The sequence below is a fragment of the Oenanthe melanoleuca genome, chromosome 25 (genome assembly GCF_029582105.1).
Source record: "Oenanthe melanoleuca isolate GR-GAL-2019-014 chromosome 25, OMel1.0, whole genome shotgun sequence".
NCBI lineage: Eukaryota > Metazoa > Chordata > Aves > Passeriformes > Muscicapidae > Oenanthe > Oenanthe melanoleuca.
In genome coordinates, this window is record NC_079358.1 from 2,089,003 (window position 1) to 2,106,230 (window position 17,228).

The following is a 17,228-nucleotide window of genomic DNA, read 5'->3' on the forward strand; positions in this document are numbered from 1 at the left end:
GGTACACACCTGTGCACACCTGGTACACACCTGTGCACCTGGCACACACCTAGCACACCTGGTACCTGACACACACAGCCCCATCCTGCCCAGCGCCACCTTGCTGGGGACACAGGGCACCTGGATCACCTGTGCACACCTGGTACACACCTGGCACACCTGGCTCATGTGGCACACATCTGGCACAGCTCAGCCATGGCACCACCAGGAACAGGTAAGTGAGTGGTGCCCAGGTGTGAGGGCGGTGCCCAGGTGAGGGCGGTGCCCAGGTAAGCGGGCGGTGCCCAGGTGTGAGGGTGGTGCCCAGGTGTGAGGGTGGTGCCCAGGTGTGAGGGCGGTGCCCAGGTGAGTGAGCAGTGCCCAGGTGAGGGCGGTGCCCAGGTGAGAGCAGTGCCCAGGTGAGAGGGGGCGGTGCCCAGGTGTGAGGGTGGTGCCCAGGTGTGAGGGCAGTGCCCAGGTGTGAGGGCGGTGCCCAGGTGAGGGCGGTGCCCAGGTGAGGGCGGGGCCGGCGCTCACCTGGCCCGCAGGTAGTAGAGCAGGTGGTAGCCGATCTTGGGCTGCTTCTGGTAGAGCTCGGACAGCAGGTCCAGCAGCAGAGAGAAGCCGCTGTTGTCCTCCTGCATCTGGCACAGGTTCCTGGGCAACAGCCGGAACAACAGCCGGAATGTCAACGGGAACAACAGCGGGAACAACACGGGAACAACGGCGGGAATGTCAACGGGAAAACAGCGGGAATATCAATGGGAACAACAGCGGGAATGGGAGTGCGAATGTCAATGGGAATGTCAATAGGAATGTCAATGGGAATACAGCGGGAATGGCAATGGGAATGGCAATGGGAAAACAGTGGGAATGGGAGTGGGAATGTCAATGGGAATATCAATGGGAAAACAGCAGGAATAGGAGTGGGAACGTCAATGGGAATGGCTGTGGGAATGGCAATGGGAAAACAGTGGGAATAGCACCAGGAATATCTCTGGGAATGGCACCAGGGTAACAGTGGGAATGTCAATGCAAAACAGCGGGAATGGCAGTGGGAATGTCACCAGGACAAGAGTGGGAATGGCAGTGGGAAACCAGCAGGAATGGCAGTGGGAAACCAGCAGGAATGGCAGTGGGAAACCAGCAGGAATGGCAGTGGGAAGCAGGAGGTGCAGGAGGGAGGAGGAGGATCCCGGAATTCCGAGGGTTTGGGAAGGGCCCTACCGGAATATCAGGTACAGCGGCTTCCCCACGGACTCCTCCAGGGACCTGCGGGACAGACGGACACTGAGGGCCGGGACGTCCCAGGGACAGATCCCTGGAGCCCTCTGGATGGTCAGAACTCCAGGATTTTCCAGGAACAGATCCCTGGATCCCTGTCCTGCTGGGGAAGCAGGGATGCTCCGTCAGCAGCTCCAAGGAAACCCTGGAGAAGGAGCTGCTCCAGCAGAGGAATCTCCCAGTCCCAAATCCAGGAATATTCCTGGGAAAAGCCCCAATCCCAGTTCCCAGCTCCCAGATTCCAGCCCTTACTCCTCAGTGATCTCCTCTGGCAGCACCTCCCCACGGAAATGAGCCTTGAACAGCTCCTGCAGGCACGAGGCGAGCACCGAGAGCTGCTCCGAGTCAAAATCCTCCTGGAGAGGGGGAAAAAAGGGGGAAAAGAAGGGGGAAAACGGGGGGAAAAGGCTCAGAGACTTCCTGGGACTGGGAACGGACATGGGGAGGAATCCCAGGGAATCTGGCACCAGGGAATCCCAAATCATTGCCACAGATCCCAAGGCACTGCCAGGAAATCCCAAAGCACTGCCAGGAAATCCCAAAGCACTGCCAGGGATCTCAAAACATTGACAGGGATCCCAAGGCACTGCCAGGGAATCCCAAAGCACTGAGTCCTGCCCAGGATAGATCCCAGACTCTGCCAGGGGTGGATCCCAAATCCCACCCAGGATAGATCCCAGATCTTGGGATGGATCCTAGATCCCAGGGTGGATCCTGGATCCTCAGGGATGGATCCCAGATCCTGACAGGGACGTATCCCATATCCCAGGGATGGATCCCAGACCCCAGGGTGGATCCTGGATCCCCAGGGATGGATCCCAGATCCCCAGGGATGGATCCCAGATCCCAGATCCAAGCCCAGCCACTCCCAGCTCTACCTCCAGGACCTGATCCACGATCTCCTGCATGACCTCGCACTGCGCCTCCGTGTCACTGCAGCAAACAGGGACGGAAATCCCGGTTACTGGGAGCACTGGGAGCTACTGGGAGAGCAGGGATGGGGCAGGGGGAGGCCCAGCTGGAGAACCCGTGTGGATTCCAGAATCCCCACTAATCCCATAATTAAAATCAGGATTTCTGGGGCTCTCAGAGGCAGAAATCCCACGGGATCGCTGGGCTGAGCCCAGGCTGCAGGGCAAGATCCCAAACCCTGCTCCTGCAGGAATTCCCAACCCATGGGGACAAGGCAGGGGCTGAGGGAGCTCTGGGAGCCTGGAGAGAGCCAGGGAATGGGGATGGGAATGGGGACGGAAATGGGGTAGGAATGGGAACAGGAATGGGGACAGGATTGGGAATGGGGACGGAAATGGGGTGGGATGGGAACAGGAATGGGGATGGAGATGGGAATGGGAACAGCAATTGTGAACAGGAATGGGGCTGGTTTGGGATGGGATGGGAATGGGGATGGGACTGGAAATGGGCTGGGAACAGGACTGGTGAACGAATGGGGCTGGGATGGGAATGGGGATGGGACTGGAAATGGGGTTGGGAACAGGACTGGGAATGGGGCTGGGAATGGGAATGGGATGGGACGGGAATGGGGCTGGGAACAGGACTGGGAATGGGGATGGGAACAGGAATGGGGCTGGGAACAGGATTGGGAATGGGGATGGGATGGGAACAGGAATGGGGCTGGGAACAGGATTGGGAATGTGGATGGGGATGGGAACAGGAATGGTGAAAAGGACTGGGAATGCCCCACCTGCCCTTCTGCAGCTGCAGCACTTTGTCCTTCAGGGACTCGTCCAGCTGCTCCAGGAAGGGGGTGATGTCCACGGGCTCCTCCACGATGGATTCCTTGATGGGATGGAACCTGAACTCCCTCTTCTTCCCTGGAAAGGGCAGAACAGGGGATGGGCTTCGCCAGCAACCCCTGCCCAGGGCTGCAGGGGACACAGGGGACACAGGATCCTGGAACTGTGTGTCCTGGGATCCTGGAATTGTGTGTGATGGGATCCTGGAACTGTGTGTGATGGGATCCTGGAACTGTGTGTGATGGGATCCTGGAACTGTGTGTGATGGGATCCTGGAACTCTGTGTCCCTGGAATTGTGTGTCCTGGGATCCTGGAACTGTGTGTCTGGGGATCCTGGAACTGTGTGTCTGGGGATCCTGGAATTGTGTGTCCTGGGATCCTGGAATTGTGTGTCCTGGGATCCTGGAATTGTGTGTCCTGGGATCCTGGAATTGTGTGTCCTGGGATCCTGGAATTGTGTGTCTGGGGATCCTGGAATTGTGTGTCCCTGGAATTGTGTGTCCTGGGATCCTGGAATTGTGTGTCCTGGGATCCTGGAACTGTGTGTCTGGGGATCCTGGAACTGTGTGTCTGGGGATCCTGGAATTGTGTGTCCTGGGATCCTGGAACTGTGTGTGATGGGATCCTGGAATTGTGTGTCTGGGGATCCTGGAATTGTGTGTCCTGGGATCCTGGAACTGTGTGTCTCTGGAATTCTGTGTCCCTGGGAATTCTGTGTCCCTGGGGATTTTGTAACTGTGTGTCCTTGGGAACACTGGAATTGTGTCCCTAGGCATTTGGGATTTCTGTGCCCCTGGGAATCCTGGAATTGTGTGTCCCTGGGGATCCTGGAATTGTGTGTCCCTGAAATTCTGTGTCCCTGGGAATTCAGGAATCGTATTCCTGGAATTGTGTGTCCCTGGGGATTTTGGAATTCTGTGTCCCTGGAATTCTGTGTCCCTGGGATTTCTGTGCCCCTGGGAATCCTGGAGTTGTGTCCCTGGTGATCCTGGAGTTGTGTCCCTGGTGATCCTGGAATTGTGTGTCCCTGGGAATTCAGGAGTTGTATCCCTGGAATTTTGTGTCCATGGAATTCTACGTCCCTGGGGATCCCGTGTCCCTGGGGATTTCTGGAGCTGGGTCCCTTGCGAGTCTGGAATTCTGTGTCCCTGGGGATTCTGGAGTTCTACATCCCTGGAATTGTGTTCCTGGGAATCCTGGAATTGTGTATCCCTGGGAATTCAGGAACTGTATCCCTGGAATTGTGTATCCCTGGGGATCCAGGAGCCCTCACCCACCTTTGCTGCCCAGCTCCTCCTCATCGTCGCTGAACGCGGCCTCGGCGCTGTCGTAGCAGCCGTCGTCCTTCTCCAGGTGGTTCTCCATCTCCATGGCCACAGGCTCCTCCATTTTCACTGCCAGCACCAACCAGCTGGGGCTCCCTCACACTGCCCCAGCCCTGGAGCCTCAAATCCCCAAAATCCCAGCTGCCCTGGAGCCTCAATCCCCAAATCCCAGCTGCCCTGGAGCCTCAAATCCCCAAATCCCAGCTGCTCTGGATCCTCAATCCCCAAATCCCAGCTGCTCTGCACCTCAATCCCCAAATCCCAGCTGCTCTGCACCTCAATCCCCAAATCCCAGCTGCTCTGGAGCCCCAATCCCCAAATCCCAGCTGCTCTGGATCCCCAATCCCCAAATCCCAGCTGCCCTGGAGCCTCAATTCCCAAATCCCAGCTGCTCTGCACCTCAATCCCCAAATACCAGCTGCCCTGGAGCCTCAATCCCCAAATCCCAGCTGCCCTGAATCCTCAATCCCCAAATCCCAGCTGCTCTGGAGCCTCAATCCCCAAATCCCAGCTGCTCTGCACCTCAATCCCCAAATCCCAGCTGCTCTGGAGCTCAATCCCCAAATCCCAGCTGCTCTAGAGCCTCAATCCCCAAATCATCCCAGCTGCTCTGGAGCCCCAATCCCCAAATCCCAGCTGCTCTGCACCTCAATCCCCAAATCCCAGCTGCCCTGGAGCTCAATCCCCAAATCCCAGCTGCCCTGGATCCTCAATCCCCAAATCCCAGCTGCTCTGGATCCTCAATCCCCAAATCCCAGCTGCTCTGGATCCTCAATCCCCAAATCCCAGCTGCTCTGGAGCCTCAATCCCCAAATCCAAGCTGCTCTGCACCTCAATCCCCAAATCCCAGCTGCTCTGCACCTCAATCCCCAAATCCCAACTGCCCTGGATCCTCAATCCCCAAATCCCAGCTGCTCTGGATCCTCAATCCCCAAATCCCAGCTGCTCTGCACCTCAATCCCCAAATCCCAGCTGTCCTGGATCCTCAATCCCCAAATCCCAGCTGCTCTGGATCCTCAATCCCCAAATCCCAGCTGCTCTAGAGCCTCAATCCCCAAATCCCAGCTGCCCTGGAGCCTCAATCCCCAAATCCCAGCTGCTCTGGAGCTCAATCCCCAAATCCCAGCTGCCCTGGAGCCTCAATCCCCAAATCCCAGCTGCCCTGGATCCCCAATCCCCAAATCCCAGCTGCTCTGCACCTCAATCCCCAAATCCCAGCTGCTCTGGATCCTCAATCCCCAAATCCCAGCTGCCCTGGAGCTCAATCCCCAAATCCCAGCTGCCCTGGATCCTCAATCCCCAAATCCCAGCTGCTCTGGAGCTCAATCCCCAAATCCCAGCTGCTCTGTATCCCCAATCCCCAAATCCCAGCTGCTCTGCACCTCAATCCCCAAATCCCAGCTGCTCTGGATCCTCAATCCCCAAATCCCAGCTGCCCTGGATCCTCAATCCCCAAATCCCAGCTGCTCTAGAGCCTCAATCCCCAAATCCCAGCTGCTCTAGAGCCTCAATCCCCAAATCCCAGCTGCCCTGGAGCCTCAATCCCCAAATCCCAGCTGCCCTGGAGCCCCAATCCCCAAATCCCAGCAGTGCCACCCCAAATCCCAGCAGTGCCACCCCAAATCCCAGCACTGCTGCTGCTGAATTCCATGGAAAGCTCCCTCAGGGATCTGCCAGCCCCCCCCATTCCCTACCTTCGATGGGGGGAGAGGGAGAGCTGCAGAACTCTGGGAATTTCTCCCTCAGCATGGCCCTCAGCTCCTTGTCCAGCTTGGGGTTGTCAAAGAGTGGGGCCAGGTGCCTGTGGGGTGGGACAGGGGTGGGATGGGGTCTCACCCCTCTGGGAATACTGGGAATCCTCCCCAGGCCTGGATTTATCCCTTGGGATCACCTGCAGCACCAGGGAGGGGAGAAGGAACTACTGGGAGCACCCCAGGGAAATCCCAAATCCATGAGAGGGGACCCCAGGGAAATCCCAAACCCCTGAAAGGGAACTCAGAGCCCCCCAGGGAAACCCCAATCCCTGAGAGGGGACCAGGAACATCTCAGGGACACCCCAAACCCTTGAGAGGGAACCCAGAGCCCCCAGGGACACCCCAAATCCCTGAGAGGGGACTCAAGGGAAATCCCAAATCCCTGAGAGAGGATCCAAGGGAAACCCCAAACCCCTGTAAAGGGAACCCAGAGCCCCCAGGGACACCCCAAATCCCTGAGATGGAACTCAGAGCCCCCCAGGGACACCCCAACCCCTGAGATGGAACTCAGAGCCCCCAGGGACACCCCAACCCCTGAGATTGAACCCAGAGCCCCCAGGGACACCCCAACCCCTGAGATGGAACTCAGAGCCCCGAGGGACACCCCAAATCCCTGAGAGGGGACCAGGAACATCCCAGGGACACCCCAACCCCTGAGAGGGAACCCAGAGCCCCCCAGGGACACCCCAACCCCCTGAGATGGAACTCAGAGCCCCCCAGGGACACCCCAACCCCTGAGAGGGGACCAGGAACATCCCAGGGACACCCCAACCCCTGAGAGGGAACCCAGAGCCCCCCAGGGAAATTCCAAACCCCTGTAAAGGGAACCCAGAGCCCCCAGGGAAACCCCAACCCCTGAGAGGGGACCAGGAACATTCCAGGGACACCCCAACCCCCTGAGATGGAACTCAGAGCTCCCAGGGACACCCCAACCCCTGAGATGGAACTCAGAGCTCCCAGGGACACCCCAAATCCCTGTAAAGGGAACCCAGAGCCCCCCAGGGACACCCCAACCCCTGAGAGGGAACCCAGAGCCCCCAGGGACACCCCAAATCCCTGTAAAGGGAACCCAGAGCCCCCAGGGACACCCCAAACCCCTGTAAAGGGGACCCAGAGCCCCCAGGGAAACCCCAACCCCTGAGAGGGAACCCAGAGCCCCCAGGGACACCCCAAATCCCTGTAAAGGGAACCCAGAGCCCCCAGGGACACCCCAAACCCCTGTAAAGGGGACCCAGAGCCCCCAGGGAAACCCCAACCCCTGAGAGGGGACCAGGAACATCCCAGGGACACCCCAAACCCCTGTAAAGGGAGCCCAGAGCCCCCAGGGACACCCCAAACCCCTGTAAAGGGAACCCAGAGCCCCCAGGGACACCCCAGCCCCTCTCCATGTCTCAGCCCAGCCCTCAGCTGCCCCAGCTGGGTTCCAGGAGCTCTGGCAATCCTTACGCCAGGACTCGCTTCTCCACAATGTGGGTGAGGGAGTTGAACACGCCCTGCCTGACGTGGGCCTCCAGAGGGGGGTAGAAATTGGGGATGATCTGCAAGAGAAGGTGGGGAGCAGGGTGAGAGGGGGCTGGAAAAGGGAGAAAATCCAGGGAATTCCTCCTGCAGCATCCCAGTTTGGACTGGGAGGGATGGGAGCAGCTCCCCCAGTCCTCCCTGGGAGCCAATTCCTGCCACCAGCAGCTCTGGGAGCCTCCAAACCCCCTGGGATGGGGCTGCAATTCCATGAGGAGCTCCAGAGAACAATCCAGGATTTTTTTTTGCCTTCCCACCAGTAATGGATCCAGGAACACTCTGGATTTTTCCCACCAAAAAAAAAAAAAAAAAAAAAAAAAAAAAGGGAAAATTTGGCAGCAAGAGGGAAAATCCCTCCTCAGTTTGGGATGAGGATGGGAACCCTGCACTGGGCAGGGAGGGGGAAATCCTGGGGAAGAGATTTTTGGTGGGATTTTGGGGAGCCCAGGTGTCGCCCAGGTTTCCCCAGGAATCCCTGCAGAGGGAAGAACACTCACTCACTCTGCACATGAAATGCCAGGGAAGAGATTTTTGGGTGGGATTTTGGGGAGAACCCAGATGTCCCCCAGCTCTCCCCACCCCAGGAATCCCTGCAGAGGGAGGGACACTCACCCTGCACATGAAATCTCAGGGAAGAGATTTTTGGGTGGGATTTGGGGAGAACACAGGTGTCCCCCAGCTGTCCCCACCCCTGAGAGGGAGGGACACTCACCCTGCACATGAAATCCCAGGAAGAGATTTTTGGGTGGGATTTTGGGGAGCCCAGGTGTCCCCCAGGTTTCCCCAGCCCAGGAATTAATTCCCTGAGAAGGAGGGACACTCTGACTCACCCTGCACATGAAATCCCAGGAAGAGATTTTTGGGTGGGATTTTGGGGAGCCCAGGTGTCCCCCAGGTTTCCCCAGCCCAGGAATTAATTCCCTGAGAAGGAGGGACACACTGACTCACTCTGCACATGAAATCCCAGGAAGAGATTTTTGGGTGGGATTCTGGGGAGCCCAGGTGTCCCCCAGCTGTCCCCACCCCCAGGAATTAATTCCCTGAGAAGGAGGGACACTCTGACTCACCCTGCACATGAAATCCCAGGAAGAGATTTTTGGGTGGGATTTTGGGGAGCCCAGGTGTCCCCCAGGATTCCCCAGCCCAGGAATTAATTCCCTGAGAAGGAGGGACACTCACTCACCCTGCACATGAAATCCAGCAGCGTGGCTGTGATGGCTGGGTGGGGTTTCATGGAGTGGTGCATGACCAGGATGGCAGGTTCTGGGGGAGGGAAAGGGTGAGACCCCAGAGAGCCCAAACCTGATCCTGGGGGGCTGCAGGGGGACTGGGGTGGGCTGGAGCTGTGGGGTCCATGGGGGAGATCCATGAGGAGGATCCAGGGGATGAGGGGCAGCCAGGTCCAGGGCTGCCTGTGGGTCACCAGGACCCCAAATCCCACCCAGCAACATCCCAGGATCCCATCCCAAGGCAGATCCCATAGATCCCACCCCAGGATCCCATCCCAAGGCAGATCCTGCAGATCCCACCCCAAGATTCCATCCCAGAAACACCCCAGGATTCCATTCCTGGAACACCCCAGGATCCCATCCCAATGCAGATCCCGTGAATCCCAGCCCAGGAGCCTGTTCCAGGAACTTCCCAGGATCCCATCCCAATGCAGATCCTGCAGATCCCATCCCAGGATCCCACCCCAGAAATACCCCAGGATTCTATTCCTGGAACACCTCAGGATCCCATCCTAATGCAGATCCCATGGATCCCAGCCCAATGCAGATCCTATAAATCCATCCCATGGATCCCAGCCCAATGCAGATCCTGTAAATCCATCCCAGGATCCCATCCCAATGCAGATCCTGTAAATCCATCCCAGGATCCCATCCCAATGCAGATCCTGTAAATCCACCCCAGGATCCCATCCCAATGCAGATCCTGTAAATCCACCCCAGGATCCCATCCCAATGCAGATCCTGCAGATCCCACCCCAGGATCCCATCCCAATGCAGATCCTGTAAATCCATCCCAGGATCCCATCCCAATGCAGATCCTGCAGATCCCACCCCAGGATCCCATCCCAATGCAGATCCTGTAAATCCATCCCAGGATCCCATCCCAATGCAGATCCTGCAGATCCCATCCCAGGATCCCATCCCAATGCAGATCCTATAAATCCACCCCAGGATCCCATCCCAATGCAGATCCCATGGATCCCACCCCAGGATCCCACCCCAATGCAGATCCTGCAGATCCCACCCCAGGATCCCATCCCAATGCAGATCCCATGGATCCCACCCCAGGATCCCATCCCAATGCAGATCCTGTAAATCCACCCCAGGATCCCATCCCAATGCAGATCCCATGGATCCCACCCCAGGATCCCATCCCAATGCAGATCCCACCCCAGGATCCCATCCCAATGCAGATCCTGTAAATCCATCCCAGGATCCCATCCCAATGCAGATCCTGCAGATCCCACCCCAGGATCCCACCCCAGGCCCCAGCCCAGCCCCAGCCCACACACCAATGTTCATGATGCTGTCCTTCTCGGGGCTGAAGAAGAGCCAGTCATAGAACAGAGCCAGCTTGGCATTGGAAGCAGCCACGTTGGACTGCAGGAGACAAAACCCAAATCATTCCAGAAAACCTCCAAGAACCACCCCAAACCCCTCTGAGAACCCTCCAAGACCCCTCCTCACATCCCCAGCCAGCTGCTCCCAGCCCATCCCACGCTCTGGTTTTGGGATGTTCCTGCTCCCACCCCATTGCAGGCTCCCCCATTCTGGGGTCCCCCAGCCCCGTTTGGAGTCCCAGCTCCGTTTCAAGCTTCTACCCCAGCCCCACTTCTGGGTTCCCAGCCCCATTCCAGGATCCCCCAGCCCCATTTCTGGGTTCCCAGCCCCATTTTGGGCTCCCCCAGCCCCATTTCTGGGTTCCCAGCCCCACTGACCATGCAGGTGGTGAGCAGCCAGCTGATGATGATCCCCCAGCCCCATTTTGGGCTCCCCCAGCCCCATTCCAGGACATCCCAGCCCCATTCCAGGACCTCCTAGCCCCATTTCAGGCTTCCCCAGCCCCATTTTGGGCTCCCCCAGCCCCATTCCAGGACCTCCCAGCCCCATTCCTGGCTCCCCCAGCCCCATATTTTGGGCTCCCCCGGCCCCATTTGGGGCTCCCCCAGCCCCATCTCAGGCTCCCCAGCCCCACTGACCGTGCAGGTGGTGAGCAGCCAGCCGATGATGATCCCCCCAGCCCCATTTTGGGCTCCCCCAGCCCCATTCCAGGACCCCCCATCCCCATTTTGGGCTCCCCCAGCCCCATTCCAGCCCCCCCAGCCCCATTTCAGGCTCCCCCAGCCCATTCCAGCCCCACTGACCGTGCAGGTGGTGAGCAGCCAGCCGATGATGGCCCAGCGGGGCAGGATGTCGGAGCTCAGCACCTCGTTGGACGGGTGCACCACCCCGCAGATGTAGCGGATCAGGTCACAGCGCAGGGACTGGCTGTCAGGGGTGGACAGGTACTGCCTCTGGAACCAGTCCTGGTAGCGCTTCTGCTGCCCAAAGCGGACCTGGGGACAGGGACAGGGACAGGGACATGGGGACAGGGACATGGGAATGGGGACAGGGACATGGGAATGGGCACAGGGACAGGTACTGCCTCTGGAACCAGTCCTGGTAGCGCTTCTGCTGCCCAAAGCGGACCTGGGGACAGGGACAGGGACATGGGAATGGGGACAGGGACATGGGCACAGGGACAGGTACTGCCTCTGGAACCAGTCCTGGTAGCGCTTCTGCTGCCCAAAGCGGACCTGGGGACACAGGGGACAGCCTGGGAATGGGGACAGGGACATGGGAATGGGGACAGGGACATGGGAATGGGGACAGGGACATGGGCACAGGGACAGGTACTGCCTCTGGAACCAGTCCTGGTAGCGCTTCTGCTGCCCAAAGCGGACCTGGGGACAGGGACAGGGACAGGGACATGGGAATGGGGACATGGGAATGGGCACAGGGACATGGGAATGGGGACAGGGACATGGGGACAGTGACAGGGACACGGGAATGGGGACAGGGACATGGGGACATGGGAATGGGGACAGGGACATGGGCACAGGGACAGGTACTGCCTCTGGAACCAGTCCTGGTAGCGCTTCTGCTGCCCAAAACGGACCTGGGGACAGGGACAGGGGACAGCCTGGGAATGGGAATGGGGACAGGGGAATGGGGACAGGGACATGGGAATGGGGACAGGGACAGAGACATGGGGACAGGGACAGAGACATGGGGACAGGGACATGGGGACAGGGACAGAGACATGGGGACAGGGACAGAGACATGGGGACAGGGACAGAGGGACATGGCCATGGGAATGGGGACAGGGACATGGGAATGGGGACAGGGACATGGGAACGGGGACATGGGAATGGGGACATGGGAATGGGGACATGGGAATGGGGACAGGGACAGGAGGTATCTGGGAGTGAATCCAGGAGGGAATCTTGGCAGAAATTTGGGAGGGAACTCATCAGGAATCCAGGAGGGAAGAGGGAATTTGCAAGAGAATTTAGGAAGGAATCCATCAGGAATTTGGGAAGGAATCCATCATGGATTTTGGGAAGGAATCCATCATGGATTTTGGGAAGGAATTCATCAGGGATTTTGGAGGGAACCCATCAGGAATTTGGGAGGGAAATAATTGGGAATTTGGGAGGGAACCCATCAGGGATTTGGGAATGAACCCATCAGGGATTTGGGAGGGAAATAATTGGGAATTTGGAGTGCACCCATCAGGAATTTGGGAAAGAATTCATCAGAGATTTTGGAGTGAACCCATCAGGGATTTGGGGGGAAGCCATCAGGAATTTGGGAGGAATAAATTGGGAATTTTGGAGTGAACCCATCAGGGATTTTGGAGAGAACCCATCAGGAATTTTGGAGTGAACCTATCAGGAATTTGGAGGGAATAAATTGGGAATTTTGGAGGGAATAAACTGGGAATCTGGGAGGGAATAAACTGGGAATTTTGGAAGGAACCCATCAGGAATTTGGGGGGAAGCCATCAGGAATTTTGGAGGGAATAAACTGGGAATTTTGGAGGGAATAAACTGGGAATTATTTGGGAGGGAAGCCATGAGGAGTTACCCTGGAGGTCATGAAGAGCAGCTTGGTCTCCATGTCGGGGGTCAGGCGACACGCCAGGAATTTTCGGGAGGTCCTGGACTGCAGCAGCTGCAGCACCCCTGGGCAGGGACAGGGAAGAGAATTTTGGGGAAAAAAGGGCTCAGACACACCCAGGGAGGATTTTAGGGATGTTTCAATTTCCCTGGAATTGCTCCTCTAGAGCCTGCTGGGAAGCGCCCATTGTATTCTTAATATTTATTATTTATTACTTAATATTATATTATTAATATTTATTATTAAAGCAAATAAAACTCCTGGATCTACCCATGGAATGAGGCTGCTGGCAGGAATTAAACCCCATTGCTGAAATTCCTGCTTTTTAAGGAACTCCTCCAGAGTTTTGGGGTCAGTAATTAAGGGGAATAACTTTGATTATTCCAGAATTCCAGATTGCTCTGGGTTGGAATCACCCAGAGATTATGGACAGGGAGAATTCCCACTGGATCAGTTCCAACCCAGCCTGGAACAATTCCAGGTGGGAAAAATCAGAAATCCCAGAAAACCCCAGAAAATCCCAGGAAAACCCCAGGAAAACCTCAGGATCTGTGGATTTTAAGGAATTCTGTGGATTTTAGGGAATTCTGTGCCATCCCCAGGGAAATCCCAGGAAAATCCCTAGAAAACCTCAGAAAAATCCCAGAAAAATCCCAGAAAACTCCAGGAAAATCCCAGAAAATCCCAGAAAAAACCCAGAAAAATCCCAGGAAAACTCCAGGATCTGTGGATTTTAGGGAATTCTGTGGATTTTAGGGAATTCTGTGGATTTTAGGGAATTCTCTGCCATCCCCAAAGAAATCCCAGAAAAATCCCTAGAAAACCTCAGAAAACTCCAGAAAAATCCCAGAAAAACCCCAGGATCTGTGGATTTTAGGGAATTCTGTGGATTTTAGGGAATTCTCTGCCATCCCCAGGGAAACCCCAGGAAAATCAATAGAAAACCTCAGAAAACTCCAGAAAAACCCCAGAAAATCCCAGAAAATCCCAGGAAAATCCCAGGATCTGTGGATTTTAGGGAATTCTGTGGATTGTAGAGAATTCTGTGGATTTTAGGGAATCCTATGCCATCCCCAGGGAAATCCCAGGAAAATCCTTAGGAAACCTCAGAAAACTGCAGGAAAATCCCAGAAAACTCCAAAAAAAATCCCAGGAAAACTCCAGGATCTGTGAATTTCAGGGAATTTTGTGGATTTTAGGGAATTCTATGCCATCCCCAGGAAAATCCCTAAAAAACCTCAGAAAAATCCCAGAAAACCCCACGAAAATCACAGAAAATCCCAGAAAAATCCCAGAAAATTCCAGAAAAATCCCAGAAAAATCCCAGAAAAATCCCAGAAAATCCCAGAAAACCCCAGCAAACCCCAGTGAAAGGGCTGCAGGAGAGGGCAGGGCTGTACCTGTGAACTGGGGGCTGAGCTGCTGCGGGTTGTGCAGGATGTCCTTCCAGAGCTGCTCAAACTCGGGGATCCGAGCCACGTTCTGCAGCAGCCGCACCAGATCCCGGCCGATCATGAAACAGTCCATGAACTGGGAGAGAGATCCTGATCAGAAATAATCCAGAAACTGGGAAATTCTGATCAGAAAATAATCCATAAACTGAGAAATTCCTGATCAGAAACAGTCCATGAACTGGGAGATTCTGATCAGAAATAATCCAGAAACTGGGAAATTCTGATCATAAAATAATCCATAAACTGGGAAATTCCTGATCAGAAACAGTCCATGAACTGGGAGAGAAAATCCTGATCAGAACAATCCAGAAACTGGGAAATTCTGATCATAAAATAATCCATAAACTGAGAAATTCCTGATCAGAAACAGTCCATGAACTGAGAGGGAGGGAAATTCTGATCATAGAACAATCCAGAAACTGGGAAATTCCTGATCAGAAACAGTCCATGAACTGGGAGAGAGAGAAATTCTGATCAGAACAATCCAGAAACTGGGAAATTCCTGATCAGAAACAGTCCATGAACTGGGAAATTCTGATCATAAAATAATCCATGAACTGGGAAATTCCTGATCAGAAACAGTCCATGAACTGGGAGAGAGAGAAATTCTGATCAGAACAATCCAGAAACTGGGAAATTCCTGATCAGAAACAGTCCATGAACTGGGAAATTCTGATCAGAACAATCCAGAAACTGGGAGATTCCTGATCAGAAACAGTCCATGAACTGGGAGAGAGAGAAATTCTGATCAGAACAATCCAGAAACTGGGAAATTCCTGATCAGAAACAGTCCATGAACTGGGAAATTCTGATCATAAAATAATCCATGAACTGGGAAATTCCTGATCAGAAACAGTCCATGAACTGGGAGAGAGAGAAATTCTGATCAGAACAATCCAGAAACTGGGAAATTCTGATCAGAACAATCCATAAATTGGGAAATTCTGATCATAAAATAATCCATGAACTGGGAAATTCCTGATCAGAAATAATCCATGAACTGGGAGAGAGAGAAATTCTGATCAGAAACAGTCCATGAACTGGGAAATTCTGATCATAAAATAATCCATGAATTGAGAAATTCTGATCATAAAATAATCCATGAACTGAGAAATTTTGATCAGAAACAGTCCATGAACTGGGAGAGAGAGAAATTCTGATCATAAAATAATCCATGAACTGAGAAATTCCTGATCAAAAACAGTCCATGAACTGGGAGAGAAATTCTGATCAGAAACAGTCCATGAACTGGGAGAGAAATTCTGATTAGAAAATAATCCATGAACTGGGAAATTCTGGAACATAAAACAATCTATAAACTGAGAAATTACTGATCATAAACAGTCCATAAACTGAGAAATTCTGATCAGAAACAGTCCATGAACTGGGAGAGAAATTCCTGAATATGGAACTATCCATGAACTGGGAGAAGAGAGGGAAATTCCCATTTTTTTCAGCAGGGGGATGGGAGGAACACTCAGTCTGACCCTCTCCTGCTGTTCCCTGGCACCCTGCCCCTCTGGCTGGGATGGGGGTGACAGGCAGGGAAGGTTATTTTGGGATGTTGTGCCTCCCAAAGCAAACAGGCAGCCCCATAAATCTGCCACTTCCCCCCAGCAGTGCAGCTGGGCCCCACAGGCAGCTCCTGGGAGCTGGGGAGGATTTGGGATCAATCCCAGCTCTGGGATCCTGGCAGGGGGAATGGGAGGATTTGGGATCAATCCCAGCTCTGGGATCCTGGCAGGGGGAGGATTTGGGATCAATCCCAGCTCTGGGGTCCTGGCAGGGGGAGGATGGGGAATGGGAGGATTTGGGATCAATCCCAGCTCTGGGATCCTGGCAGGGGGAATGGGAGGATTTGGGATCAATCCCAGCTCTGGGATCCTGGCAGGGGGAGGATTTGGGATCAATCCCAGCTCTGGGATCCTGGCAGGGGGGATGGGGAATGGGAGGATTTGGGATCAATCCCAGCTCTGGGATCCTGGCAGGGGGAATGGGGAATGGGAGGATTTGGGATCAATCCCAGCTTTGGGATTGTGGCAGGGGGAGGATTTGGGATCAATCCCAGCTCTGGGGTCCTGGCAGGGGGAATGGGGAATGGGAGGATTTGGGATCAATCCCAGCTCTGGGATTGTGGCAGGGGGAGGATTTGGGATCAATCCCAGCTTTGGGATTGTGGCAGGGGGAGGATTTGGGATCAATCCCAGCTCTGGGATCCTGGCAGGAGGAATGGGGAATGGGAGGATTTGGGATCAATCCCAGCTCTGGGATCCTGGCAGGGGGAGGATGGGGAATGGGAGGATTTGGGATCAATCCCAGCTTTGGGATTGTGGCAGGGGGAGGATTTGGGATCAATCCCAGCTCTGGGATCCTGGCAGGGGGAGGATGGGGAATGGGAGGATTTGGGATCAATCCCAGCTCTGGGATTGTGGCAGGGGGAGGATTTGGGATCAATCCCAGCTTTGGGATTGTGGCAGGGGGAGGATTTGGGATCAATCCCAGCTCTGGGATCCTGGCAGGGGGAATGGGGAATGGGAGGATTTGGGATCAATCCCAGCTCTGGGATTCTGGATTCCCAGTTTTCCTGCTCCATCCAGGGGTGAGTGAGGCCTGGAGCTGCTGCTGTGCCCCCATCCCAACCTGCCCTTCCCAGGGAGGGATCCCCAGGGATCCCATCCCAATCCCAATCCCAATCCCAATCCAAATCCACTCCCCTGCTCCTGGAGCAAGGAGGTACAGGATCCCATCCCAATCCCATTCTCATTCTCATTCCCAACCCATTCAACTGCTCCCATAGCTGGGACATTCAGGACCCCATCCCAATCCTATCCCAACCCATCCCATCCCATCTCAATTCCATTTACTCACCCTCTCCCTGAGCAGGGACACGCAGAACTCCAATCCCAATCCCATAATTCCATCCCATAATCCCATAGCTCACCCTTTCTCTCAGCAGGGACACACAGAACCCCAATCCCATCCCAAATC

At 55.1% G+C, this 17,228-nt stretch overlaps 1 protein-coding gene across 1 annotated transcript in view; it reads right to left on the reverse strand.

Annotated features, from left to right (window-relative positions):
* INTS3 (integrator complex subunit 3) overlaps nt 1-17,228 on the reverse strand; it is a 37,399-nt gene that overhangs the window by 11,219 nt on the left and 8,952 nt on the right. The window contains exons 8-20 of the mRNA XM_056511081.1: nt 14,187-14,316; nt 12,754-12,851; nt 10,989-11,180; nt 10,137-10,224; nt 8,799-8,878; nt 7,544-7,635; nt 6,038-6,144; nt 4,296-4,412; nt 2,966-3,095; nt 2,142-2,196; nt 1,516-1,619; nt 1,207-1,251; nt 517-636 (exon numbers count right to left, since the gene is read on the reverse strand). Of these exons, the coding sequence (XP_056367056.1) occupies nt 517-636; nt 1,207-1,251; nt 1,516-1,619; nt 2,142-2,196; nt 2,966-3,095; nt 4,296-4,412; nt 6,038-6,144; nt 7,544-7,635; nt 8,799-8,878; nt 10,137-10,224; nt 10,989-11,180; nt 12,754-12,851; nt 14,187-14,316 (1,358 nt within the window). The remainder of the gene's footprint in view (nt 1-516; nt 637-1,206; nt 1,252-1,515; nt 1,620-2,141; nt 2,197-2,965; nt 3,096-4,295; nt 4,413-6,037; nt 6,145-7,543; nt 7,636-8,798; nt 8,879-10,136; nt 10,225-10,988; nt 11,181-12,753; nt 12,852-14,186; nt 14,317-17,228) is intronic.